This window comes from Syngnathus typhle, linkage group LG11 (genome assembly GCF_033458585.1).
Source record: "Syngnathus typhle isolate RoL2023-S1 ecotype Sweden linkage group LG11, RoL_Styp_1.0, whole genome shotgun sequence".
NCBI lineage: Eukaryota > Metazoa > Chordata > Actinopteri > Syngnathiformes > Syngnathidae > Syngnathus > Syngnathus typhle.
This window is the reverse complement of record NC_083748.1, coordinates 9,210,833-9,238,228: the sequence shown is the minus strand read 5'-3', so window position 1 is coordinate 9,238,228 and position 27,396 is coordinate 9,210,833. Positions and strand designations below refer to the sequence as shown.

Here is a 27,396-nt window from a genome sequence, read left to right as displayed (position 1 = left end):
ATCAACAGTTTTTAAAAGCCTCTCCTTCACGTCTAAACTTTCGGAACTTTTTTTGGTGAGCAGTGATTTGGAAAACGGAGCAGATGTGCACGGAATCGCAGAAGAGTGGATGTTGACTGACAGTTTTATTCTATTCATTAACTACTTGTTTGACCCATCTGCAAAAATATGGAGTTTTCCGATTGCATTTCAGCAGCAGAGCCGACGCGATCATTGGCGAGCGGCTTTCCCGAGTGACAGCCAAAACAAATACTTGCGGTACATTTGATGGCGGAAAATGTGACAATATGGTCTGTTTTAGTCAACCTCCAAGCGTCGTGTTTTTCTCCGACGAATCCATCGTCAAATTGGTGTCCCATCGCCATCCAAAGTGAGACACCAGGCAATGAACTTCCATGCAACGGATCAAGTCATGATACGTGCTGGTCCTGCAAACTGCCGACAAGAAATTCGTGCAACAAATATGCAGTGAGTAGCCCGTTAGCGAATATTTGACTATTTGTGTCTTAAGAGCACCTATTTCACTTGAGTCTATTGCATTCACTTTGTGTGTTTTGCATGTTGCAGAGCAATTCCAGCTACCTTGAAACCAAAGACTTTGGAGGGAACCCAACAGGACTGCAGCTGCATACACACTGTATGTAAACAAATGTTCACTGAATATAAAAAATATGGACATGGCAATTGTTTTAAATTGTAAAAAAAGACTATTACGCCTACATTTAATTGGTCAAGCATCTTAATGTTAAGCAAAATGTTCCTGCACTGTGACATCATAGGTCAAATGGATTTCCATCCTCCATATTCAGCTGTGAGAGCTGTTCCTTCATCTGCTTCTCCTGAACCATGGGCACATTCCCTCTACAAACCCTTGATTCGGATGAAAGCCATTTTACAACCTCGAGATCGCAGAAGCTCACTCACCAGATACGATCCTGGTCACACTCTTCCTCAGGTGATGCTTTGCACTAGAACATTTAGTCTGTTACTGCCCATTTGGGAAAAAACAAATTATACATAAATCTATTATTTGGATTTCTGCAGTTTCAGAGTTTGAAGCCACCAGCAGCTTTTAAGGTCAAGTTTCACAAGTGTGCACAGGTAAATTGTTTACATGTATTCATCATAATCCGCTTTTGGAAGTGACCATCAACCCATGTGACCACACCCAAAGGTGCTGGCTGAAGTGGACCCGCCACAGTTGACATTCTTCCTGCTGATTCACAACCTAAGCCCAGTGGGTGGCACTAACCTCTCTCAGGTGGCCATCCGGGACTCTATATTTGGGATCGTACCCCTAAAAACTGAAGGCAGGGTTGTGGAGAGAGGATACCAAGTGTTTACCATTGATGCTTTATCTGGTATGCCTGACTGTTAGTTCATAACTATAAATAAATAAAGTATTTTATCCCTACAACCGTACTGAAGTTTATTTAAACCTTTCAGCTGGATCCCAAACGATTCTCAATTATACTGCACAAATAAGAAGTCATAAGAGTGGAGTTCTGGACCTTCCAGCTTTTCTCACCTTCTCTAACTTATCACAGGTAGCTTCAAGTTTGCCTTTTTGTTGCAATATTGCCAAACAGCAATAAAATGCTCTCTTGTTATTTTTCCCACAGAACGATGTCAGCATGTTTGGTCCCTTGACCGCTAATCTGACACTGCGTGTTAATTCCACAGACAGGGTAAGTAGTGCTGCATGGTAAATAAGCAGAAGTTGCTGCATGTATTTCTTGTATCCACAGTTATTTTGTTTTGTTTTAGATTTATCCAAACCATGGTGTGCACTTTGCTGGATTTGTTGCTGGCTTCTTCGTTGCGTTGGTGCTGCTGTTGCTGGGCTTTTTAGCCGTTCACATGATCGGTCCAAGAACCAGACTTAACATTCTTCAGCAAAGGGTAACTACATACATACCGTGCTCATAAAATGAGTAGAATGTTTGTATGCATGAAACAAAAAAATTGAATTAAATTAATTTTACAACCGTGACAACCAGTCATCACTGTACAATTGCATTAAAAAAAATTTAGGTCAAAGAAGAAAATAATTTTTGTCGTATTTTTGTTCCTCAGAAAAACAGAAGCGACCCAGACCCAGAGTATGCAGATTGTAACATAACAGAGACTGTTAAAGATGAGGCAACCTTTGAAGATAAGATTGTTGACATCATGGTGCTAGAGGAACCGCAGAACATGAATCAGGCGCTGGAGAAGTAAGGGAATAAAGCATTTATATGTATTCACTTTTTAAAATAATATTCTCATAAGAAGTACAAGTGAATGAGAGGTCAGTTTTACTGATCAAAGTAGTGAACAATTGACTTGACTGTCTTTTTCTCTACATGTCGCTCGTGATAGTCTTGAAATGTCCACACTGCTTCACGCCACCAACAACTTGGAAGCCACTCGGATTCAGATCTACAAGGATGTTCTGTCTGTCCTCTTGGGAGGCCTGCGGCATCGCGGCCAGATCAGCTTCCAAGCTCAGCAGAGACTTCTCAGTGTGCTTCATGGCCAGCTGCTGGGTATGGAAGGTCGGCTGAAGGAGGAACGAGGCGCTCGCATGGCTGCGCTTGCAGGCAAGTGTAACCTGGAGACCCGTGAGGAGATGGAAGCAGAGCATCGAAGGGAAGCTGCAGAGAAGGCCCAAGCTGAGCTGCTGTGTCAACATGCCGAACAACAGGTTGAGATGATGGATGCTGTCGTCTGCAGATAGTTGCTTTCAGTTCAATTTGCTTCAATTCATTTTAATGTTGACTCCACTAGGAGCTCCTCGAATGTAGTGTCCTGCTAGAGAAGCTGCACAAACTGAGCCAGGCTCACCTGCAGCGCATGTTGTTGGTCCGCCACGAAGAAGCCTCGGCAAAAGTCCAGAGGGAGATCATCGAATGGCGTCGCGTGGAGCTTCATAAGATCTTCTCTGAGGAACTGGATGAAGCCACAAAGATGGGCGAGTTGGACAAGACCGCTGCCAGTAGTCTTCATCACAGTTACTTTGAGTGTCAGGTCAGCAACCAGCAGCTGTGGTCACTTTGTGGTCACATTTATGTCAGTCCGTCTTCATCTTTTGGAAGTACATGTTCCATCTGTGTCCAGGATCTTCTGGAGGAAACTCTGGATGTGATCCTTGCCAACTGGCGTTATGTGCTAGCTGAACGTCATGCACAGAGGAAATTCTTGCTACACAGCCTGCACAGCCTCAATAGTCTCATTTCAGACACCTTCACCAGCACCTCCAGCAATTTGGACAGCATGTTCACACACATCAGAAGGTTGGGCTATTACAACATGACCATCTGTTAAGACTCATAATTGCATTGCATTGTGATTGTGTCCAGCTAATGCATAATATTGAATATTTTCCACCAGAGGGAGCACGGCATCTGCTGAAAAGCTGACTCAGCTGCAGGAGAAAGCCCAGAAGGATCTTGTAATGGTGAGGCAGAGACTAGATGACGCTTTGAGCCAAGAGAGGAGAGCCATGCGTTGCAGTCTCATCAAGAAGCGGAGGGAGCTCATTTCCGACATGGTTTGGAGCGTTTGGTTCCTTTGTCTGTCATTTGACTCTATGTACTCCAAGAGCTCAAAAAGAAAAATCTGTCTTTCCAAAGTTTATATAGGTTCGTTTTATTTGATACTGAAAAATATACTGATGAAATTATGCAAATTTCCTACAACTCATAATGTGGCTCAAATAGCATGTCCTCCATTCTTCAGCTCAGGGTCCACATGCAGAGACAGAAGGACTTGTCTGGCCTGTCTAAGAATCAAGATGGAAGCATCAAAGTAGCCCATCATCTGCAGTGTTGGCAGGAGCTACTGACAACTTGTAGCTTGGAGCTTGCTGAGCTCATCAATAATTTGGACGAGGAGGCGGCAGCTGATATTCGGAAGGTACAAATAATACTACACATGCTTGTTCCAGGAAAGCACACATAGGGGGCATTCAGTCGATGCATTGTTTGGGTCCCCCTGTCTGTCGTCAAGGTGACCATGCGTGTAATCCAGAGTTCCATGGCAGAAGTCAAAGCCATTCAGCCTTCCACAATGCAGGCCCTGCTCACAATCCTGCCGCCAAGCGTGCAGAGCTCACTGCTGCAAGTCGACCCAGAATCTAGCCAAGGAGGGAGCGCGCTCCTGCAGGGCCAAGAGATGCTGCATCAGGAAGGCAAAGCAGCCTTACACACGCTCAGCACCACCAGGGAGAGCCTGAACAGAGCCATGGGGACGGAGCTGCAAGAGCAGAAGGAGCTCAGGGCTCATTGCAGAGATTTCTTCAGGTTAGTCGAATAAAGTTGTCATATGGCATCGGTGCAGATGGATCTACTCCACAAATCCAACTGCCAAATTTCAATTTATTTATTTACCAGAATCGTGGAACCGCACAGTGTACTGTAAATCCAGTCTCCTGATTGTCTTCGTGTGTGTCCTTGTCAGATGTTTGTGCTCGGCCCAACTGACTCTCTCTGGCGATGAGCGCCTGGCAATGAAACTTGAATTCCAGAAATGTCTCTCTGTGTTGGACCGATGCCTCATGCTGCCCCACGCCGTGTCCAGAACAAAAGTCCACAACTGCCTGGGAACTTGGAGGGAGGACAGTGGGCAACAAATGGTGAACACATCATAAGCACCGTAAACTTGCTTTTGTGATTTGCTGCTCAAGCCCAGTGGCTGAGAATTTTTTTTTTCCTCTTCTCAATGTTGCCCCCTCACTGTGATCAGACTCAATTATGAGCCTGGTGAGCAAAAGTGTTTTCATTTCTAATCACCCCGGGACAGGAGGCCTGGATTCCTTCCTAAACTGCGTAGTGCCCATTTTCTTATTTTATTACAGATAAAGCCACATTTCAGCGGGAAAGCACAAGCTACATCCGATCTGGTTCACTTCCAGAAAAAACTTCAAGACCAGATCCAACTGTTAGAGGAGACGGCTAGGGAGATGGATCACGGTGTTATAAGTAAGGTAAGAAACAAAGGAAAGGGTAATGTGCAGTTCTTCAATTTGATATCTCGTATAAAACCATCATGAGGTCATTTGAGGTGATGCTTGCTGAACTGTAAATGCAGGTAGAAGGGGAGATGAGGAAGGAGAGAGAAGACTACTTGCGTTCTCAGGCCGACAGTCTGGCAATGCAAATGGCCGCCGTGCACTACCAAAAGGCTGAGAGGAGGGCCAAAGTCTTGGAGACGTCCCGAGCACTGTACAGCTTTCACGGCCTGCTAAGTCATCACCTTCGAGAGACCAAGAAGAATCTGGCGAGACAAGAAATGTCCCAAAGTATAAAGAGGCACTGCCTGGTAAGAGGAATTGGATGTCAACTAGAATTGTGGGATTGTGTTGCTTTCGCCCCTTAATTGTAGTTGGTTAACCAACAGGGCCTTGAGGAAGCAGAACGTCAGCTCCAGGAAGAGAACGGGGAGCTGGACCAGCTGGAAACAGTTCATTGGTCAACCCAAACGCACATAGAGGACACTGATGCGAAAGAGCAAGCCCGTAGGCAGGAGGAGCTGTTTGGCCTGGAACTGGAGAGCCGAATGTCATCCATCCTCCAGGGGGCGCTCAATAAGTGTCAGCAAGTCAGCACAGCGTTGACGGCTAGGTAGGTCTGTCATGATCCTGGGACAATTTTTTTTTTAACTTATTAAAAGTCATTTTTTAGGTTGGACAAGATGACTGCTGGCAATCAGACTATGGAAGATCTCAGAGAAAAAATGGCGCTCAAGAGACTTTATTCAAACTGTGACCAGGTTCAAACACTTTCCAAGCAGTTTTCCTGTGTGTGTACCTCTTTGTTATCCTTTGTCGTCACTTCTGTGTTTCAGGAGCTGCTTTTCGCATCAGAACTGGTAAAACAATGTCGGATGCCGGTTGAGGTTCTCCTTGAGCTTCTGCGTCTCCTGGTCCCCACGATGCCTGAGAGTGAACTTCTTTCCATCACTGATGCCCTCTGTCCTAAGCAGCATCTTGGTTCCTCGTCAACGGAGCAGGAGCATTCCGGGTAAGCATTAGGATAATAAACATTTCTATTCAACTAATCTGAAATCGGACTGCTTTACATATAAAGAGGGAATATAAGTTTTTAGTTTATCTCCAAAAAATGCGATTTCTGAACAAGTACAAGAATAAATGAGTGTACCTCATGTGCAACTACCAGTACATAGTGTACAGTATTTTATTTTATTTTTTTTCCCTATCCTATTCCAAAGTTGTTTAGAATGTCTGCTTTTTCCCAGTACAGCGCATTACTCACATTAATGCCTCTCTGACCAGGCCTAATCTGCGTCTTCCTGTCAAACTGAAGGACGACCTTGTGCACAGAAGTATGCTGAACATGCCGCGTGTGGAAAAGGAAAGGTGAGTAAGCAGCTGCCAGATTAAGACGTCCCAATATCAGGGGCAGCGATCAGCTCGGTGGCCATGAACGTCACATACATGATCCTTTTAGAAGAGGAAATATGTATGGGTGAGGTAAGCACATGTTCTCCGACAGACTTTCAAACAGCAACTCCTTTGTACGTTAGATCTCACGGACTCCAGGAAAAGAGGCAACATTTGATGGAAAGACTTCTTCCCAGCTCTCGTTTGCCGCTTGCGGAAAAAGGGAAGGAGAGCTTTGCGGAGGAAAAGTTACCCGAGTATAAATCAGCCGTCAATGAAAACACACTGCAGCAACACGAGGCTCCCAACCAAAGCAACATGGAGAAAGGGAGTGAAACGCTGCACAACTCAGTAGAAGAAGAAGAAGACATGATTCCAACCTCTGCCAATGTGGAAGTGATCTGCCAGGCCAACGGGGAAAGGCTGTTTGTCTTTCGGGAGCCATCTCAATCCCACATTAGTAGCAACTCTACCAAGAGAAAGAGAAAAAGGAACTTCCTCAATTTGAAGAAAGGCTGTGTGGCTCCATCAACACAAACTTGACATTCACAGAATAAATATTATAATAAGCAGTCTTGGCCAAAGATTTTGGCACTAGATTAAATTTGTTTCACTAACTTTGCTGCTTTAAAGGATACGTTTAGAATGTTTCTTAAAACGATTTCATAAACAGTGTAAATAAATATGACATTGGCAATTTTATAAAATAATTTTGTATTGAAAATGATGTTGGCCACTCTCTCAAAATATTCCATTATTTATTTAAGATGGATGATGATATATTTAGCATGAATTAAATTGTAATGAAAACATCTTATTACTGAAGAAACGGTATCAGTCACAATCCTGACATCTGAAGAAGCACTATGGAAAAACAAGATTTGAATCATCTCTAACTAGGGATGCATATCGTTAGGATTTTATGCATCCCTATTTCTGACATGTTGGGGGAAAAAAAACATTGATTAACATCAGATGGCTAACATTGTGATTATCCTTTCCAACTCCTTGCAAACAGACCTCTTGTTAAAAGAACAAATTACAAAGAGCCATACGACAGGCAGGTGCCAAACGCTCCAGTGTAACATTTGGCGTTTGAGGTTTTGTGGTTTGGGTGTGAAACTTACACAAGGTGCCTGCCTGTCTGCAAATCCTGACTAAATTCTCCACACTCTTAAAACACAAATCATGCATTATTGCATTCCCTGTGTCGTAATTGTGTTTACTGGCATAGGTCACATGCTTGCAAAATTCTGACATTTTCACCAAATGTAAGATCGAGTTGCACGTGTCCGCTCCAAATTGGACCACTTCAGATGTGTGCTCTCCAAAACACTAATATTCTCCTCCTCGCCGTTGTTATGCACCCACGTCATCCACATTTTTTTTTCCAACCTCGACCCCCTCGTTTTAAAGTGCAGCAAGTCGCCCTCCGCTTTGCAACCGGAGTTTTTGCTGCTGAGCGTATAAGCGTTGCGCACATATTCGAACCAGCCCAGCGAGAGAGCGAGCGGAACCATCGCAAGCATGAGAGTCGTCTCGGCAGCCGTGTTCTGTTTCCTCGGCTTTGTGTGTCTGTCTGAATGCGCGCCTCCGACTTGTTACTCCAGGTCGCTGAGTCTGAGCAAAGAAATTATGACGCTGCTGGATAAGATCCACACTTATCATCGCACGGTAAGCGCCCCTAACTGTGTTGCATTGTCAACTTCTTTTGAGTTTCTCATTAAGGTTGTCTTCTGTTGTTTTGCCTGCAGAAAGGGTGTGCTGCGGCGCTACCAACCATCTTCCTGGATGTTCATGTAAGTTCTATAAAGGCATTTCAATAAGGATTCAAACATAACCTGAGGCAAGCCAGACTGAAAAAGCAGCTTTGCCAACTTTGTGATGTGGTTATTTTATTCTTGTAATGTCACCGACGACTATATTTCAAAACAGTGACTTTAACTAAGATAATATGAGCAGAACAATTTACCCCAAAAAATCTGTATGGTAAGAAAGGAGTAATTTGGAAGAAAATAATTCTTTTGGCAAAAGCATGAAAATGACATTTTGGAAACTTTTGACTCAAGGTATGTGCCTCCAAGTTGAAAGTATTTTGCCTAGGTCACCTTGCTTGACCTGTCCAACTCTACATGAGAAAAAGAGCGGCAGAGCTAATAATGCTGCACACATGCACTCATGCCAGATTAACGTCACAATCATGTTGAGAGATTTTAATTGGCCCGAAACTAAAGTCTGGGCTTGTTCTAATATGTACAGTCATTGGAAAACAGTCACGAGATTACCTTCTTTGGTTCATTTTAATGGTGTGTACCACTGAAGGTGTGTCGTGTGACTAACAAAGGAGAAAAAATATATTTTGGTAGTCATGAATGTGTTCAGAAGCGAGGCCAAGTAAGCATGCCTCAACAGCAGCCTAACGGCGGTGACGTTATCGTTGTAGAATGCCTGCATCACAACCAAACTCCGTGACTTCCTCTACGTGCTTGTGAACCATCCCAGCCAGTACTGCAGAGAGCGACCCAGGATGGTTCTGCTGAAAACAAAAATCCAGAATTTGTACACCATTGTCACAAGAATTTGCTATCGGGTGAGAGCATCTCAAACCTCTGCACGGACTCCGACACACTTTTTACAGGTCAGACGTGACCTTGGGTCTTTATTGCTTTTGGCAGGACTTGGTGTTTTTCACAGACGACTGCGAGGCCATTGACACTGGACACAGTAGGCCTCACTTTGCGGAGGACAGACTTCAGCTTTTGCAGGAGGAGAGATAAGCAATATGAGGAAGTAGCCGCCCGAAAGCAGCAATAAGCATCCCAAAGTAAATAGCATTATGTACATAAACGCCACACCTTGCGGTGTATTCAGTCGAAAGCAGCGCGGCACACTGTGCTGACTCGTGCGTGCTCGTGTTTAGTGGATATGCATCGTTGCATTCCTGCAAAAAAAAAAAAAAAAAACGGCAGAACTTTCCACAGGAAATTTGCTGAATGCCAACCGTGCCGAGACAAACCTTAAAATAATAAACCGGTAAGAGATGCTTGTGAGTGCGCCTTTGCCTGTGTTGACTTAGCGCTGCTGATCAAAGTGTTGTGTGTCATTAAGCAAAAATTGGCTGTGTTGCCATAACCCTTGCTCTGACTAAACACAACTTGAAGGAGCACTATGTACAACATTTTGGAGATATTTGTAAAGTTGAATCCACTCCTTGAAAATGCTATGTAAGAAAATCTATGATCCCATTTTCGCTCTCATACAACACAAAACTGCCACAAGCCAAGACTTAATTGTGCTTATTCGAATATCCCCTAATAAGTCATATTACATTACATTATAGTGCAGCTCGTCTATTTTTCTTTTGCCCTTGTTTTGATTATACACCTTTCTCCAAAAATAACTGAATATTTTTTTTTTAGTATGACCATGATAGCGTGGTTGATTACTTACCTACTCAATATTAGTTTGGGTTTGAAAAGCTACAATACCGCTAGTTGCCACAAGGTAGCGTTGCTTGTCAGCATTTGTCAACTCAGTTTGAATGCAGGTTGCAAATCACGTAACTGCAATTTAGTTTCACATCTTCATGAACCATTTTAAACAATAGTAAAAACACATTTGATTTGTTTAGACTTTTATTAAAAACGTTTTTCATTAACATTTTATTTTATTATCTTTATTGGACTAATCTGCCACAATAAATATAGCCTCAATTTGGTTCCTATTATGTTTAAAAAAGAAAAAATACCTCATTTTTTAGAATATATTTTTTGCTTATTTCTGTTCATATTTGATATACTGTATAACCTTGAGTTGAAGTCAAGTTACTGTTAAAACAAGCATGATGGTTGCTCATAATGCAGAATCGGTTTCAAATGTGCCTCTTTACCACATGAAGCTGGGAAACTCCTCCAATAAAGGAACCCTGCCAACACCAAAATGTTAGTGAGCAGCATGAGGCTTGTTTGAAAATAAATGCAACGATAAAACATAATTGCTGTGCTTATTGATCATCATCATTACAGGGCTGCAGAATTCACATTGTTTTGTATCATTAACGCAAAACGAGGATAAAACATTCAGTCAGCGGGTGTCCAGATAATTTCCCAATTTAATGTTCTGTGACCCTGCACCAAAAATGTTAAACGCTGGCTCATAAAATATAAAAACTTTGCCTTAGGGGGGGGGTTACAGTAATCATTCTCTGCTTTGTAGAAATAAATGAGCTTGTAAAGTACAGATCAAAAAGCTATTTACATTAAAGCATCACTGATGCACTTTGTGATTCACTTCTGCTTTATAGGGCTTTCGGGCAATTTTCCATCACATTAAGCCCTTTTTATTACATCTTAAAAAGACGTGTTGCCTCATTAGTCGACATAAGAAAATGTTTCCCCTTAAAATAGATGTTTGGAAAACACGGCACTCTAGTTTTAATTCTGTTGCACAGTCAATGTGGCCACACATGCCAGGGCTATACTTTTACCCAGAGTGGACTGAAGTTGTGCCTCCTGTCGACCATAAAGATGCTTAAAAAATGCCACACTAATAAACAACATAAAGCTCCATTCTTCGTCTTATGTGGTCAGTAATTACTCATTTGAGGCAGTCAGTTGAGGGCAGCTCATGAGAAATTAAGACTGTAAGTCTTATTATCAACTTGGAATTCTGAACATTCTCACAGTGGTGATGGTTGTAACTATGGCGTCGGTTGGGAAAAGTACAATGGCTGTAAAAAGTCTACACACCCATGTTCAAATGCCAAGTTTTTGTGCTATTAAAATGGGAACAAGATAATTTTAAAACTTTTTCCACCATTATCACAATAAACAAGTCATTGTTTGTTTTTTCAGTCACTTGAAAATTTGTTATGGTTCAACTAAACTATAGTTTATGTCTTTGGCCATCATTTTAAAAGTACAATGTGCCATTTGAAATTTCAATCAGTGTCTGAAGAAATTTCTTCAGGCTTCTGATAGAATGACAAATGTCAAGAAAAGCCTACTAGAGCATCTCAAAAGTATTTTGAAGTATTTGGTAGAACTTTAAAGGGTGGTGTGTTCTGACTCCCATTTAGGTTTTGAAATGAATGTACTAATTGGTCAGTTTTGCTCACGCTTCAGTATTTTACTGCCCTCTTGTGGACACTGTCAGCCACTGCACTTAAAAAGTAGTGGAGGGGACGTTTAACATCCTCCCTCATTCCTCTAGTGAGGCAATGTTGTTTGTAAATAAATAAACATACAGCAGCAATCAAAAGAGAAATGGTGATACAATATTTCCACTTGAAATAAATTATATTGTAGAGACACTTTGTGCAATTAGAGAGAATAACATTCTCATCACTTGGAGTTGCTAATGCTGATGGGAAACCATTGAAAAAACCAAGAGCAAATATTAGTTATTGAAAACATTCATCTCGTAATTATATACACAAAACACTGAATACATTTTAAAAATAATTAGTTTGCATGTGGTGCTGCATTAGAACTTGATGTATTGCGGTTGTCAACGAAAGTTAGGAACAGCTGCTTTTCTGTTGTGCTGTGCTTTTTAGAAGATATTTTAGAAATGTGCATCATTTGTGCTGAGGTCTTTATGAGCAGATGTCTGAACATTGATTTATAAGATAGCTACTCCATTACTAATAGTAGCTTTGTTTTGACATCACAGGACTCAAGTACAGGCCGGCCAGTAAAGAGAAATATGAAAACATACTGCAAAGATTTAATTTGGGGTATTTATAATCATTTAAGATGTCCAGATGAAATATGATTTTTTTATGAGCTGACATTGTGAAAGACAAATCGAAACAGCCTGTGAGTTGACCTTTTCTGCGTAATAATTCAACATCATCCTTTCAATGAAATGTAGTAAAATACAGTCCATATGTGTCAGGTGAAAGATTCCCTAACGAAATGCAGGACAGAAAACTGCAGCCGTGTCATGTGACACCAAAATGCAAAACAACGGTCGTGTGTGTGTGTGTCTGTGTGTGTTTATTCGATTTAGAAACTATAAATGTCAAATTTGCAACCTGCAACTCAACTCGGCTGAAAGAACTACAGTAGATTGTTGTTTTAACATATAGCTTCCATATAGCTGTATCTTGCAGTTATAGTATATACATATGAAGGAAAACAAATGGAGGAAAATAAAGCTTATGTGGAAAATATGCTGCCTTTTTCTAACCGATCAGGCATATAACAATAAAGCTAACAATATACAAGTATTAGTGTATTTTAGAGAAACAGCTGAAAAAAGTAAATAAAGTAAGTGGTTTAAAATACCTGCGAGACTGTTCGAAACAAAACGACATTGCAATAATGATTCTGTATAGTAAACGGTTTATGCTTGTCATTTTCAGGGCAATAGTAAAAAATATAGAATATTATAAATATTAAGTAATACTAAATGATATAGTATGTGTATACTTTATACTTACTTTCAACCAATATTAAGTATGTCCAAATTTCTTCACATGACTCATCACACGTAACACATCTGAGAGCTTTTCAGGCATGCCTTTTAGACATGAATGATTTCCAAACCACCAGTAGATCACGGGGAATGCTAAATGGCATCTAATGAGCAATTGCATCAAACAGCAGCCCGCTGATCATCTTCGGTGGTGGAGATTTTGCTGGGGGCCAAAAGATCTTAATAGACAAAAGCATTTTGCAGAATAGGCGCATCCCAGTCACGGCCGCTTTTCACATGACGCGTTCATCCGTGTGATTCACTCACAATCAAAAAGTGACTTTTTTTTTTTTTCTTTACTGGCTACAAACAAATTTCACGCAACGCTTTAAAAATATTGATTGCTGGAGCTGCTCAAGGAGAAAAAACAAACTTCCTGTTGCGTGAGTCTGGCATATTGTCATCGCGCGGAGGAGGAAATCTCCGCAGCAGAGTGTCCCAGTCCTCCGCTGACATTTTAGGAATGATAAAAGTTCCGCCTTGCCTGCAGCGACAGCCGCTCTGGAGCCGGGCCGGGCCGGGTCGGGCCGGGCCTCCATCCGCCCGCGCTCGTTACAAGCAATTATTTGACTCTTTTTTTTTAACCCTTTCTGGCTCACGCGGAGAAAAAGAGAGAAACGATTTTTTTTTTTTACTGCGATTACACGCTCTGTAATTTGCAACAATCTTTTTGGATGACTCGATCAGAGGCTTCTTTTCAGGTGCTCCATGAGGAATGTGCCTAACACTCATGTGCTACACCTTAATGACCTGTCATTTGGCTCGTTTTACACCCCTTTAAGCCACGCTAATGATACACGAGGGCTAGTTAAAGCCCCGATATTTATCAGTGTGTTTTGAAGTGGGTTCGTCAACGTGCACCCCCCAACCCCAATCCTCCACCTCCATCCACCACATGATCCCCACCCCTAAACTCTGCTGGCGCCATCACAATCTAGGTTAGTCGTCTCAAAGCAATGGGCAACAGCTGTAGCAATACATTCCTGCAAATAACATGTGACAAGTTGACATTGCTTAAACATAAGTAGAGAAAGTAAAAAAAAAAAAAAAAGGAGGGGGGGGGGGTAGTGCAAGAACTTGCATGCATAAATCTAAAAGAATATTGCCGACGTCATTCTTTTCTTCTTGCTTGCCAGTTATTACATAATGTCAATTAAGACAAGTGAAATGAAAAAGAATAAACAATTTATTAAGTTATGTCACAAATATATTCATCATATAAATGAGGATATTTTTCCAAATATACATTATTTTACAGTACACGCATCCCTTGCGAAGGGAATCATTGCAACAACAGACACTAGTGCTGTTTTTTTCTTTTCTTTAAATGCTGTTGTTTTTCATATTTACAAAAAGCATTGACACTGTTATCCGGTCCAGTTGGATATTAATGTGAATCCAAAAATGCTTTAACAAAAGTATTGCAGCAGCCCAACAATCCTGCTGCACAATTGCGTTATATGTCCATACTTGTATGTCCTGTCTTAATGGTTCTGAAAAATAAGAATAAATCTGATGCATCACTATGAGCACAAGATTAGATATCTTTTGGGAGGACTTACTGGTGAGATCAGACATCAGGTCCTCGAAAGAAGACACTGCAGGGGGGGAAAAAAACTCCTTCAAAGAGGAGTCTTACCCCATGAGCATGATTTTAAAAAAGGTGTCCATCATCTGTCCATCATCAGGCTAGGTGGTACATGCTGTATCCGACGTGGGCGGCGTAAAGTCCCACGGGGGACACCGGCAGCGAGTGCCTCTGGAAGGCGTGCGAGCCCGCGTAGGACCCCGGGACGTGCGCACTTAACGGGAAGGAAATCCCAAAAGCAGGAGGCAACATGGGCTTGGCTGCCATTTTCAGTTTCTCCAGTTCTGCCTCCTGCAATCTCTTGGCTTTGGCTCTCCGGTTCTGAAACCAGATCTTGACCTGGGTCTCTGTCAAGCTAAGGGAACTGGAGAACTCGGCGCGTTCGGCGATGGACAGGTATTGCTTCTGACGGAACTTTCTCTCCAAGGCCAACAGCTGGGATGTTGTGAAAGGTGTCCGAGGTTTTCTGTTGGTCTTGTGTTTCCTCAGAGGACATGCAGGGGGACTCAGCCTCCCTGGAAAAAACAAAAAGAAGCAAATAGGTTTTAATCTTGCTAGACACTTTCAGCTTGTTCATGCATGGCCTTTTTGACTGCAGAGATTATTATTATTATTATTATTATTATTATTATTATTATTATTATTATTATTATTATTATTATTATTATTATTATTATTATTGCTGATGTTTTGTCATTGCAAACGGGATTTTTACTATAAATTCTTGTCATTGGAATATCACACCAATCTACTTCCCGTCAAATTCCAGTTTATTCACACTACACATAAATTAATTTGTTGATTCTAGATTGAAAGATGTTTTACCCAAATTGTATGATTCAACCCATTAAATGTCAAGGATGTCAACAAAATGTTTTATGGGTTACAACTGGCCAAAAGTGACAACAATGGAGGCAAAAAGTACCGTTGGATGTAAACAGTCGAGCTATTTATTGATACTGAAAATTACAAAATCACACAAAAATCCACACCGTTGGGAAGTCTCGGTACATTTGCATTAACAAAATAGTCCGAATAGAATTTAACGTGGATACGATGGTCCATGCAAAGAGCCCAGACTGGTCATTTTATGAGTACACCGTGCGTAATAGCGCATCAAGACCCGGAAACAACAAAGCGGACTTACGCGGAGGTGTGGGAGAAAAACGAGGACTCTGGATCCAAGAAGTTCTCTCTTGGCTATCTGGACTCTCGGGTTTAATCAACACGTCCTCCTGCATGTTCATGAGTTCGCCCACTGAAAAAGAGGAACCCATCGCGATAGCAGGCACGGGAGTATCCAGACCTCCGAACGGACCCATCCGAATTCCCTTCCCCAGAGACTGGGACGTCCCGGCCACGGATGGGCCATCAGGGGCAGATACGTCTCTGCTCGGCTTGCGATCAGCCATCAGAGCCTCGACGCTGAAGGGCAGGATGGCCACTTTGGGCTTCCCGGCGTCCTCTGCAGGGCTCAGGCTGGTCTGCATGTCGCCTCTCGTGACGAGCGCCGAGCGTTGGGGGAGAGCTTCACTTTTCAAACCCGTGGCGGCGGCCAAAACTGACATCGACACCGACGATGGGGCCATACAGGTCCGACTGACGCCGCGGAGCTGTGGTGGTGACTCTCGTGGTAAACGTTAGAGAATAAAAACAACTAAGTGACTTTTTTTTTCTTCGTAAAAAAAGAAAAGGAAGAAATTGGTGCGTCAAAGTGTCGACATCCTCATGTTTATGCGAGCTGAGTGCAGAGCGCAGCTATAAAACAAGTCGTGGAGTGGGAGGCAACCAATCACCGACTACATGGGCTGGACGAAAAAAGTCCAATGGGGGGAATTAACAATGCTTTTCCCCCCACGAAGCAACTTCAAATAAACACGACAAACCGTTAATGGGCCATGAATATCTTTTTGTTACTCGCAAGCCTTGCTGATGCCTACCTCCGATCAAAAAGTTATCTTTGTTATTCTGTGTTCCATAAATTGATTTGGAACGATTAAAAACAATTACAGAAGTGATGAAACCATAATTTGTGCATTTGATCCATTTTATAATTATATCAATTATAGAACATCGTGACTTTATCGTGTGCAATACACGTAATATGTATAATTTTCTTGCAATCATGAAGGTGTGCCTGTGTTTGACAAAATTTATATGATATGGTAACAAGCGTTGCGACACATGCGGTGACTCAGTGCTGAGTGACTGTTGTCGACTGAAGACCTTCCTGTCCTTCGGTTTTAATGGGCCCAGCCCCTTGGAGCATGCTGTTTATTGATAGCTGCAGGGCTCTATAATCAGATTGCAGCACACAGGCCTTTGCAGTCGTTTAGTGCTAATTATTGGCCTTGAGGGAGGGATCACTGAGATTCTTTCCCTTTGACTATACATCCATTAAAAATGATGGGGAGTGCAAAAGACAAGGGGGAGATTTAATATATAACACATAATGACATAATGAGCTCATAGGCACACTAAAATAAATGTGTGCTCTTTTGTTGGCCGATTATTACTAATTAAAAAAAAAAATTCAAGTTTGGAAATATTTGCCTCGGTCCTTGCAGCGGCTGTAGGAAAGCGTCTGCGTGCTCGCTAATTACCAAGCCTAAACAATCTGTTTTGATTTGTCAGTCACCTTAATGGGCAGACAAGTTATGCTGGTTTTAGGCGCCAGCAGGCCTGATCAAAGCCTTCGACTCAGCGAGACGCGTTCAAGTCGAATAGAGAGAGCAGCAGCCTCCTCCTCCTGATCTCCATCCTCCTTTTCTCCTCCTCCTCCTTCTCCCCCTCCTCCTCTTCCTTCACCTCACGCCCAGGGACACTGAGCCATTCAGGCTGAAAAATTAGCCTTTTCTCAGCCGATCGCACGCCATTTGAGTCTATTCAAATACGCGCCACAGTAGTGTCAACCCTAGAGTGAAGGAAGAAAAGATTCTCCTTGCTCCGCTTCCAAAGAGGCGTCGGGGTTCTGGGACACAAGAGACACTGACATTATTATAACTTATTATATAATGCAATATATCTACGATGCGTGTAAGCGGCATGTGCGCGATGGTTGCGCACCAAGTGATGGTTGCGCAGTCTTCTGGGGAATACCTAATTAATGTCCGTAGCTGTCTCTTCATTCTGACACGGAGAGGCAACAAAATGCGGCGTAAAAATGATGCGACGTGCATAAAAATCTCCAGTGCTTTGGTCTTTGTTGGTGATTTCCTGTTTGCATGCAGGTAAATATATACTAGCAGGCTGCATGTGTGGAAACGCTTATTAAAACCCCCTAACGTGGGTCGTGGAGCAGCCTTTTGAAGTCCGTGGGATCCCACGGCCGTGTAAAAGCTGAAGGAGCGTGCGTATGAAAACAAACGGGAGAATGCATTAACGTGATGACTTGGAGGAAAAGAAAATAAGAGGATGAATTTAATTGTATTGATTATCAATTTATCTTTTTTTTCTGAAGTGTTGCGTGGGAGGTTGGAAACAACTTTCGATGACAATATAGCAACACAAAGAGCGGTCTTTTAAGATACGCGATTTTGCATTCAGAGGCAGCGTTTTAGTTGAATCCCCGGGGCATCACATGAGGTAGAAAACTGTAAGGCTCATCGGGCTTTTATTTGACTTATAAACTAGCTTTGATTCCCAGTCAAGAGGCATGCAGGGCTCCGCACAAAGGCCCATTGTTGCTTCCCCTCCAAGTTGTCTTAAGCCCTTTCATGCACCCACTGTCGGTGTGCACTAGAAAGAGGCAGCCTGGTCCCCAAAGGGCATCCGCAGGCTAAATGTTTGCACTTGGTACAAGCGAAAAGAAAGGCTGTCCTTCGCACACAATGACTTGGCCCCTTGTCGCATGCAGTTTTATGATCTGCGCTCCAGAACTATGCAATAATTACATCTCATACCGCAGCGCATATATTTTCCCCTCACTGTAGCACATGTCTAAGACAAAATAATAATAATAATAATAATAATAATAATAATAATAATAATAATAATAATAATAATAATAATAATAATAATAATAATAATAATAATTAAAATGCCGTTGTCTTTTTCGGCAGACTGGTCGCACGAGCACGTCATTATCAGCGGCATTGACTCACTGACATTATTTTAAGTCGAAGTGTATTTAAAATTTCCTTTTAAGTGAAACTGTCATAAAATATACCTATGTGCTTGCTATATGGCACCGAAAAATTTTTCACTTATAAAGCAAGTGCTTCTTGGTTAAAATAAGATTAAAATACAAAAAGGCAGTTTTTGCGATATGAGTGACGATAATTAATTGATGAATTCTATTCGAATTATTAGCCCATCACTAATATTCTTATTATTGTCAAAGGTCCGAAAATACAATGTTGATGCTTAAAAAAAACTTCTGTGCAAGAGCCCACGCACGCGCATGCGCGCGCACACTATCATATCCTGACCTCTAGACGACTGTATTAAATAATAATTTCAAAATACCATCGCGTGAGAGGTTTTTGGGGCATTCCTCTGTTAAGCTTCGATAAAAAGGTACCTTTTGCAAGATTTCCATCGTCAATGCTACGCCTTATTTGCTGTGAAATTGAGTCATCGTCTTTCTATTTGTTCGCACCATTAAACAATAAGCACAGTAAAATCATTTGCTCATCACTGGCTCGGACAATATGAGATATACAGACCTTCCTTCCAAGTCGATTGACTGGCTCGATGATTTATGTCGATAAAATCATCATTTGCCTGAGTGGGCTTGTTGATTAGAAATTAAATGAAGTCTTGAATGAAATGCTTAATAAGCGCGTAACAAGCAATCATTTTGGTCACACATCATTTTAGTGAACCAGAGGCAATTAAGAGAGCAAATTAATGATGCACTAATAATGATATCATAACAAAATACAGCACTAAACAAATATAATAATAATAATAATAATAATAATAATAATAATAATAATAATAATAATAATAATAATAATAATAATAATAATAATAATAATAATAACAATAATAATAATAATAATAATAATAATAATAATAATATCAAATCCATTTCATATCAGATGATACACTATTTCAATAGCTATCTGCCATCTTAATTGTTTTTAACAGACCAATTTCTTACAAATATAATAATAATAAAGCTATTTCACTATGAGAGAAATGACTACTACTACTACTACTACTAATAATAATAATAATATAAATTTTATTTAGAAAAGATGATTAAAATTCTGCACCAGTGTGAGGTGAAGCGATTAAAAATATCACCGTAGAAACCTTTGCCTTGCTCTTCCAGTGACACCATGTACATGAACCGTCTTTCTTTCAAACTTTAAGCCCGTCAGTTTTGACTCCCCCATCGTCTTTGAGATCCCAGCAAAGAAAAGCAAATCCCAATTTGCAAAAAGTGAGACCGTGCATGTGGGAAGTTACTGTGAAGATGGCGAGCTGCTTCACATCCAATTGGGATCTCCACAGCAGTGCTGGCTCCATGTTAATCTCACAATGTCTACAGCCCAAGTTTATTCAAAGGGGCTTCTTACAGCTCCCATCGGGAGCCCACCACTGTCCTCCTCCTGCCCAGAGCAGCACTGTCAGTGACCCTTAACTGACTCCGGCTGTCTAATCCTTTAAACATTAGGCAAAGTCAGAAATGATGAGGAGCTAGCTCTCCTTCTTTTGATTCTTCTAGTTTGTTTTTTTAAATACACCTGATGTACTATTGATTTGTACTGTTTTTATAAATATATAAATGTTTGTGTGTGTGCGTGCATGTGTGTGTGTATGTGTGTGTGTGTGTGTGTGATTAGCTAATTTTTGTTAACATTGGGCCATGGACTTTTATTTTGACACAACCTTTGGTCACCTGGTTAGTCACCTGATCAGGCACCTGACCAGGTAAAGATGGCTGCACGGTAGTCAGCCTCAGTTAGGTAGTCTCAGTATAGGCAAAGGAAGACAGTAGTGACTTAGTTTGTTGCAGCTTCAAGTTTGTATCCTTTGGAATTTAGGAACTTGGAAAACAAACTTTACTATACTTCTTGGAACCCTTTATGTTGGATTCAGATTATTTATAGCCATAGTTGGATTACAAACAATATGGATTGGCTGTACCTGTGTGCCACCTGTATGTCTGCTTGCCATTGCCTACCTTCTCCTTGCATGCCTGTCATTGCCTACCACCGTTGCCTGACATTGCCTCTCTACCTCTGCCTGCTTGCATGTTGGGCATTCTTCCTCCATCTTCAACAAGGTATGAGCAAGACCTGTCCACAGTGTTTTAAGATAAGCGTGCGACAACTATACAACATTGAACCTTTGAAAAGATTGAAATGAAGCTGACACTCACTATTTATTTATGTATTTATTTATCAGAGTCAGAGTCAGCTTTGTTGTCAATTCCTTCGTGCCAAGAGACACAAAGAAATCGAAATTACGTTTCCCCTATCCCACGGTGACGAGACACAGTACACAATAAACATACAAGTAAACAACGCAAAATAAAAACAAGAAGGCACAAACAATGAATAAGAGTGATGAATAAATAATAAATAAACAAATAACACAGTAAATAAGAGGATGTATTTATTTATGTATTTATTTACTTATTTATTTATAGTGGTCAGTTATACATGATCATTCCTGACATGGAGAACGAGTCGATTTTAAAGGACAGTATGAGAATCCTCCTCCCTGTAATGACATGATAGTCAGAGATTTAAGGCAAAAAAGGGTGTCGTCAAACCCGCCTTATGCATCGACTGCAGTGGGAGCGCCTCATGGCGTGAGCTCACTCGGGCATCAGCGCATATGCTGGCACCCACCCACATCTAGCAAAAGTCCAACCCTCTCCTTTGGGAGACATATTTAATTTAATTAAGGCCTGTCAGTGATATTGATTTTGGCACTTTCAATTATGGCTCAGCAGTTTATGAGCTCCATGGGCTGTGGATCTACTGATCTGTGATGAGGGGGCCCTATCAGTGCGGCACCACATGGACGAGGAGCCTCTTTGTCTTCCTTATGGGCCTGCGCTGTCTGCCGGAGACGCAGATGTACGGCCGAAGCCTCTGCCGCCTCTCCCCTCCCGCTTCCCATAATTAATCCCTCATTAGACAGCTCTTTATTGTTTAATTTGTGCACTTCATAATCAAATTGGGCAGATTAATTGCTACAGAATTCAGAAAACGGAATGAAAAACAACCTTTTTTAATTACCTTGAGCTTTTATGGTGCCCGGGGATATTGGGCTGGGAAATATTTCACACCCTTAAGAATTTCCGCTATCACTTTTTGAGCGATGAACCGCTATTGGGATGCTCGCTTTCGACAGCATGACTGCCAAGTGGAAGCTCATTAAAATGTTTCTTGCCCATATATTTTCCTATGCCGTCCTAATTGCAAAAGTCAAGCTTACAAATTCTTGTGTTTATTTATGGTGGTGGCCTTTCGCCTGTGCCTGTTTTTGTCACCACTGGCTGGTCAGTGCGGCAATTCAAGCGGTGATGCAAGTGTGCACGAGACAGATAAAAACACAATAAAAAAAAAAGTGGGGTAGTAGAAGAAGAAGAAAAACAGCCCATTCTCGTTATTGTTATTTATAGCCACCCGATTTAAAGTTAGTCCAGTGAAAGAAAAAGTGGTTTGGCTGAATAAAAAAACAAAAAAAATAGTCATAAGCTATTTGCTTAACACTTTTTTATTGCTTATATTTAAGTGGTGACTAAAACACTGGTATCCTTTGACACTCACTAAAAAATATTGTGTACGCTTCACACGGGCACCTTGTAAATTCCATTCCGAGCCAGATTTAAATGAAAACAGGAATGACGAGTGCAGTCACTTTCTACGGCTTGGACACAGCGAAAGCAAAGCTTTCTGCGAGTTGCAGTTTTGAGGCAAATCGAGCCAATTAAATAAATGTACTTTGGTCTTCTGTCTTTTACAGGCCGCATATGTGCATGAGCAAAACCAAGGCCGCCTGGGTGTGAGTGCAATGAGTCACATTTCAATGACATCATTTGAGTTGAGAATTGATGTCAAAAGTTGGGTAATTGCGCTGACCATCGTGTCACCGTACACCTTTGCAATTACCGCGTCACTCACCCATTAAGGCTCATTATCTTTCGGAGAGCCCGGCAGTCTACGCACGCACCCTAACCCAGACACCAAAAGCATTCGTGCAAACCTTTATGCTAATTGCTAACAGGCACACAACGTGCGTAGCCCGCCGGAGTGCAATAGATGGAGCTTCTGTTGAGTGGAAGGGAACGCTGAGAATGACTTACACAAATATGATGATTGAGTTTCACGTGATGGGCGCGTGAGCATAGTGAAAAGTACATTCAGAGATGGGGCGGGCTGGTAAATGAAAAGTGCGGCGGCGCAGGGTTGGATGGCTTACTGGAAAAATACTGAGCGCCACTTGAATGGTGGAATTAGGGGCAATTCAGTGTCGGAGATGGGGCTTCGGCGTAGTCACCCCTTAACGGGATCTAAAGGTGGAAATTTTGAAGGAACGTTGCCTCTAATGTGACTCATAAAACCCAAGTGTGACACAATGGAATTCTCTTTGTTGAGCAAACTCTTACTATACTTTTCACTTTCTTTGGAGAGAGCCGACCAAAGATGAAGCCCCCTGCCACCTTTTCCCATTCACCTTATATGGCAGCTTGAAGCCCTCTCGCCTCGAAGGCTTCATATTATCTCCGCGATCGCTTATTCAATATTGCCGATGACTATCTCTGTTGACCAGCGGCCGCAGTCCTTCTATGAACAACCGGCACTCCTTTTATGCTTTTGATTTCACCGTGTAACAATTTCTTTTTGCTTTTATTTCCAACAGGTAATCATAATTGACTTAATAATACGATTTAAGTCAACAACGTAAGGCACTTTATCTTACCTTATTGACGTATTAATATGATCTATGTAAACAATGTATTTGGAAGTATAAGTCAGGCATCTTATCCTTTCATCTCACATCATATTGGTCCGAAATACTCAAGTATCCCTTTTGTATATGCGTTGAAAATATTTGATTCACATTGAATAACGTCCCTCTAAATGCTTTGCTCATTACAAGTGCGTCAGTCTGTGGCGGTGGCCGCTCTCACTGTGTGGTGGAGCCACGGAGGCTGCACAAACATCTCAGAGGCCCCCGCGCTCCTTGTTTAATGAACATTGCAGGGGCCCGCTCAACGCTCACACACAGAGCCCAGCTCGCAATCTGACAGACAGTGTCACAGGGGCCATGCCAATTATGTTTTCAGCGAATGTTCACTCATGGCTCCTTCATCTAAACCCCCCCCGCCCAGCCGTCCCCGCACCCTCCTCTGAGCCTAGACATAGAATAACAGGACAGAGATATGATTACTAATCTGCCCCCCCCCAAGCCAAACACTGAAATGTTCAGATTTGTTAGTTCAGCCATCAAGAAGTGTTTCAAACTGAAGTGGGGGTCTTGGGCTCTGATGGTTTAATGAGACTTTGCAGCTTCAGATGTTTGTTTTTGTTCTGATTGCACCGCGTAAAGCTTGATGCGTCTCTGAGTGCTCTCTTGTCTTACTCTGTGCCCTGCGATCTACTTTTAATAGCCCTCATTTGTTGGCCAACGCGGGCCCGGTGCCGGCGGGCTGTGTACAACATGGGTAGAACATGAAGCGTGTATTTATGTGTGTTGTTTGGGAATAAATCCCACAAGGAGGGTTAGTGATGATCTGTCTCGGGAATTTGCGCACTCCTCCCGGGATTTTCTACTGCCGTCTTGTTTGTTTCCCATTTGGGATTGATGTGATGGAGCGCTCTCCTTATGAGTGTATTCTGTTCGTGAGCACAGGTACTGCATCCACCAGACACGGAGGGATAAAGTTTCCATTTATCTACATGCCAGACATCCCGTTTAGCTGAATACAGAGCAGGAGGCGGCAAGTCCAGCTTTGATTGAGAGCATCATCACAGGAATTAATGTTGAGCGTTATTGTCAGACAAAATCCTTTCCGTCAGCGCCACTAATTGTCTTTCCTGATTAATGTTGAAACAAGCCAACCCTTTTCTTTGTCTTTTCAGAAATAGATGATCTTTGGAGGGGAATGGCTGAAGAATAAAAGAATAAAAAATAGACCCTGTCCAGTAACAAAAAAAGGCTAGCTTCTCTTTTGGAATTGTACTTCTCGATGCAGAACCTGCCATCTGATTTATTCTTACATAACTTTTTCCATCGCCATGATTGAAATTCAAATCAATCTAATAAACTAACCCCTCTACGTATACAAAACCAACACGCCCTGTGAATGTCATGTTCTTTGTTTTTTTTTCAGCATTTGCTTTTTTTGTTTCATTTAGATGAAATATTTCTTGACTACAGCCCCGCATTCTTGCTCCCCTGCACTTGGGTTCCCCCCCCCCCGATTCGTGACAGTAAAGCAACAGCGTGAGAGCTGCGAGAGGGCGATGTGCTTATGTCTTCATTTGGGGGCTAAGAGGATTATGACGCCCTTGAAAGAAGCGGCATGCAAAGTGACACGATTACGGGCGGGGTCACTTTCAATTTACAGTTTGAAGAGTTGCTGATCTTGGGCAGTCTCAGTGGCGCTCCGATGAGATCTTCTCGTGAAGCCTTGAAGCGGGCCTCCGCTGAAGACCTCCTCCACACACGCACCCCCTGCAGCACAAAGCTCTTTGGGCATAAGGAATACAATTAAATTCAGCTAAAGCGAGACCGAGGCCTGCTTGGGTGCAGCCTAATAGGCTTAGGATTGGAAAATAAATGTAATTGCGTGTTATTGGTCTGAAGTTAATCCGCCATGCCTTGATAATAGAGTCCAGCTCAGTGAGAAGGGTCGAGCTCTAAGAAAGCCAACGGGGGGCTGCACTTGACTCTTAACAAGAGCCTAAAACGCCTCCTAAGTGCTCTGTGAGTCTTATCAAGTGCATGCTCTTATGTCAAGAGCGCGCACGGGCAGTGGCATGATGATTTCAGGACCACAGTGCAAAGTCATATAAGCTTTCATTCAAGTAACAAGCGGCGGTGTGAGCGGAGCGGCGAATGATTATTTTGTAACGATTATTACGGTTTTCAAAGGTATTAGACGGGATTAATATGCAATTACCCTGTCCGCCAATGACACCGGATCCGATTTCTAAGGTTGCGTTAAACGAGGCAAAGCGACTTAAAACGCTCCACTTGCTGTTTGCGTTCAGAAATGGCTTCCAGTTGCAAAGCCATCCTGTGAACAGATTGTATTTTTCGCCTTTTCCCACCATAATTGGAAGCTCCACTTTTGCCCCTTTTGTACATATTATTAAGTTGTTAGGACTATCAAGTCAGAGGTTGGCTGTTCAACCGCATTCAGCCACACGCATTGTTAATCCATTGGCTGTTATTCCAAGTCGACAAGCTTTGGCCTCTCTCAAGGTTGTACGATACCTTGCAGCTGTGCACACGGTCATGGATGTGCTGCCACGAGATGGCTAAATTGCTCACCGTGTAAATAGGACCCAGATCATCCTGCCTCCCAAAGTGCATGGAAACAGTTTTCTAACTTGTTTCGTTTGGAGCCATCAGGAAAACCACGCACTTAATTTGAAGTCTCTCTTCTTAGCGCGATTTGAATCTGTCTTTAATTTAGAAGGCACTTACTTTTCCCGACGTGCTTTTCCGAATGAGTACAAATAACCTCGGAAGGAGGCGTCATTTGATGGCTGCGGCATTGTGGCGGCTTCCGCTGTTATACAAGTACACGCACACACACATCTTAATTCAGTGGCCTTCACTTGTTACGCTAAAACAGTTTAGACACACATGAATAGAAACTAAACATCCAAAACGCAACCTGGATTTGGAAAAATAGAAAAATGACTCAAATACAAGATGCTGCCTGTTTTTAAAAAAAATATATATATATATATATATAATTCATCTTTTTCTCTCTCCCTTCAAGTAGCAAGTTCACCCATCACAGACAACGTTTTTGTTTTTAATTTTTATTAGTTAGTAATTACACGTCACTCTATAAGAGGATATGCATTATGGAAAATATAGTAGGCCTACACTTTTTACTGCCATGACGTCTTGTTGCTGGAACAACTTTAGTTGACCCTTCAACTTCCTCTGAGACATTTTATAAAGTTAAAGTTAAACTCCCAATGATCGTCACACACACATCGGTGTGGTGAAATTTGTCCTCTGCATTTAACCCATCCCCGTGTGATTTTGATCCATCCCCTGGGGGAGGGGGGAGCAGTGGGCAGCAGCGGTGGCGCGCTCGGTAATCATTTGGTGATTTTATGTCAAAATAAGTGCTTGTCTTGTTGAACAGGAACTGGCAGACAGTAATTAGCACAATCAGTTGTGTTTTTTTATTTTATTTTTTTAAAAGCAAAGAATCTCTTTGGATGCATTGTTGGCTCTTTGATCACGTGCTGATCACCTGTCTGCCTATCTGGAATGCTACACACGCAAGGCCTCTGTTTAGTGTTGGGATTGTGTAGCCAAGCGTGCGGCAGATGAGCCTGAAGAACGAGTGGGGAGTTGGACGTTAGCCTTCCACCGCACAGTCTCGAAAAGCAGATAAAAGCCAGATTTAGTGGGACTCATAAAACACAAGGCGAGGATCTAATTGTGCACTTATATCTACTCCAGGGCCCGGTAATAGGACCACTAAATTTCCATCTCAAATACCACTGCCAACTGATGGTGATTCTTTCTGCCCTTTTAACTCTCTATGTGGGTTGACATTTACATCTTTAATATTCTTTGCCAAGGTACAGAACTATCATGAGGATTTATGGATAATTTATTTAAAAGAACAGAGCACTGGTTGACCATACGGTGGAATATTCTCCTTCAATATAAGCAATTTATCTGTTTTAGAATGACACCAAATATTTCCACAGCTTGGCTATAAAAGATAATACGTGCTGCCGAAATACAGACGGACTCACAAAAGGATTCTGCAAGT

General features: G+C 42.0%; 3 protein-coding genes and 1 long non-coding RNA gene across 4 annotated transcripts; 2 read left to right on the top strand and 2 right to left on the bottom strand.

Moving 5' to 3' along the window:
* Nucleotide 1: 1 nt before the first annotated feature.
* Nucleotides 2–7,109, top strand: LOC133162161 (limbin-like). The gene is made up of 23 exons (XM_061291168.1): nt 2–468; nt 568–637; nt 780–955; nt 1,045–1,101; nt 1,175–1,361; nt 1,447–1,547; nt 1,623–1,688; nt 1,768–1,902; nt 2,077–2,216; nt 2,362–2,686; nt 2,770–3,009; nt 3,100–3,275; nt 3,373–3,532; nt 3,721–3,897; nt 3,991–4,283; nt 4,441–4,615; nt 4,838–4,966; nt 5,071–5,301; nt 5,380–5,603; nt 5,664–5,751; nt 5,827–6,002; nt 6,275–6,358; nt 6,526–7,109. The coding sequence occupies exons 1-23, from the start codon at nt 268–270 to the stop codon at nt 6,923–6,925; spliced, it is 4,011 nt and encodes a 1,336-aa protein (XP_061147152.1). The 5' UTR covers nt 2–267; the 3' UTR covers nt 6,926–7,109.
* Nucleotides 3,615–7,813, bottom strand: LOC133162164 (uncharacterized). Its single transcript, XR_009716189.1, has 2 exons — nt 7,649–7,813; nt 3,615–6,851 (listed from the first exon to the last, which is right to left on the bottom strand). It is a non-coding gene; the product is annotated as an uncharacterized LOC133162164 (long non-coding RNA).
* A 96-nt stretch (nt 7,814–7,909) lies between these two features.
* Nucleotides 7,910–10,950, top strand: LOC133162163 (cytokine-like protein 1). The gene is made up of 4 exons (XM_061291171.1): nt 7,910–8,056; nt 8,137–8,181; nt 8,826–8,972; nt 9,058–10,950. Exons 1-4 carry the CDS (start codon nt 7,910–7,912, stop codon nt 9,157–9,159), a joined length of 441 nt encoding a protein of 146 aa, XP_061147155.1. The 3' UTR covers nt 9,160–10,950.
* A 3,080-nt stretch (nt 10,951–14,030) lies between these two features.
* On the bottom strand, nt 14,031–16,195 carry msx1a (muscle segment homeobox 1a). The gene is made up of 2 exons (XM_061292108.1): nt 15,598–16,195; nt 14,031–14,965 (listed from the first exon to the last, which is right to left on the bottom strand). The coding sequence occupies exons 1-2, from the start codon at nt 16,037–16,039 to the stop codon at nt 14,547–14,549; spliced, it is 861 nt and encodes a 286-aa protein (XP_061148092.1). The 5' UTR covers nt 16,040–16,195; the 3' UTR covers nt 14,031–14,546.
* Nucleotides 16,196–27,396: the final 11,201 nt, after the last annotated feature.

Coding starts and splice junctions, on each gene's coding strand:
- LOC133162161 (XM_061291168.1), top strand. CDS start 268: ATGGCGGAAAATGTGACAATATGGTCTGTTTTAGTCAACCTCCAAGCG. Junction 1,102..1,174: donor AGTTTCACAAGTGTGCACAG/GTAAATTGTTTA, acceptor CCACACCCAAAG/GTGCTGGCTGAAGTGGACCC. Junction 3,533..3,720: donor GGGAGCTCATTTCCGACATG/GTTTGGAGCGTT, acceptor TCCATTCTTCAG/CTCAGGGTCCACATGCAGAG.
- LOC133162163 (XM_061291171.1), top strand. CDS start 7,910: ATGAGAGTCGTCTCGGCAGCCGTGTTCTGTTTCCTCGGCTTTGTGTGT. Junction 8,182..8,825: donor CCATCTTCCTGGATGTTCAT/GTAAGTTCTATA, acceptor TTATCGTTGTAG/AATGCCTGCATCACAACCAA. Junction 8,973..9,057: donor TCACAAGAATTTGCTATCGG/GTGAGAGCATCT, acceptor TGCTTTTGGCAG/GACTTGGTGTTTTTCACAGA.
- msx1a (XM_061292108.1), bottom strand. CDS start 16,039: ATGGCCCCATCGTCGGTGTCGATGTCAGTTTTGGCCGCCGCCACGGGT. Junction 14,966..15,597: donor TTTTTCTCCCACACCTCCGC/GTAAGTCCGCTT, acceptor TGTTTTTTCCAG/GGAGGCTGAGTCCCCCTGCA.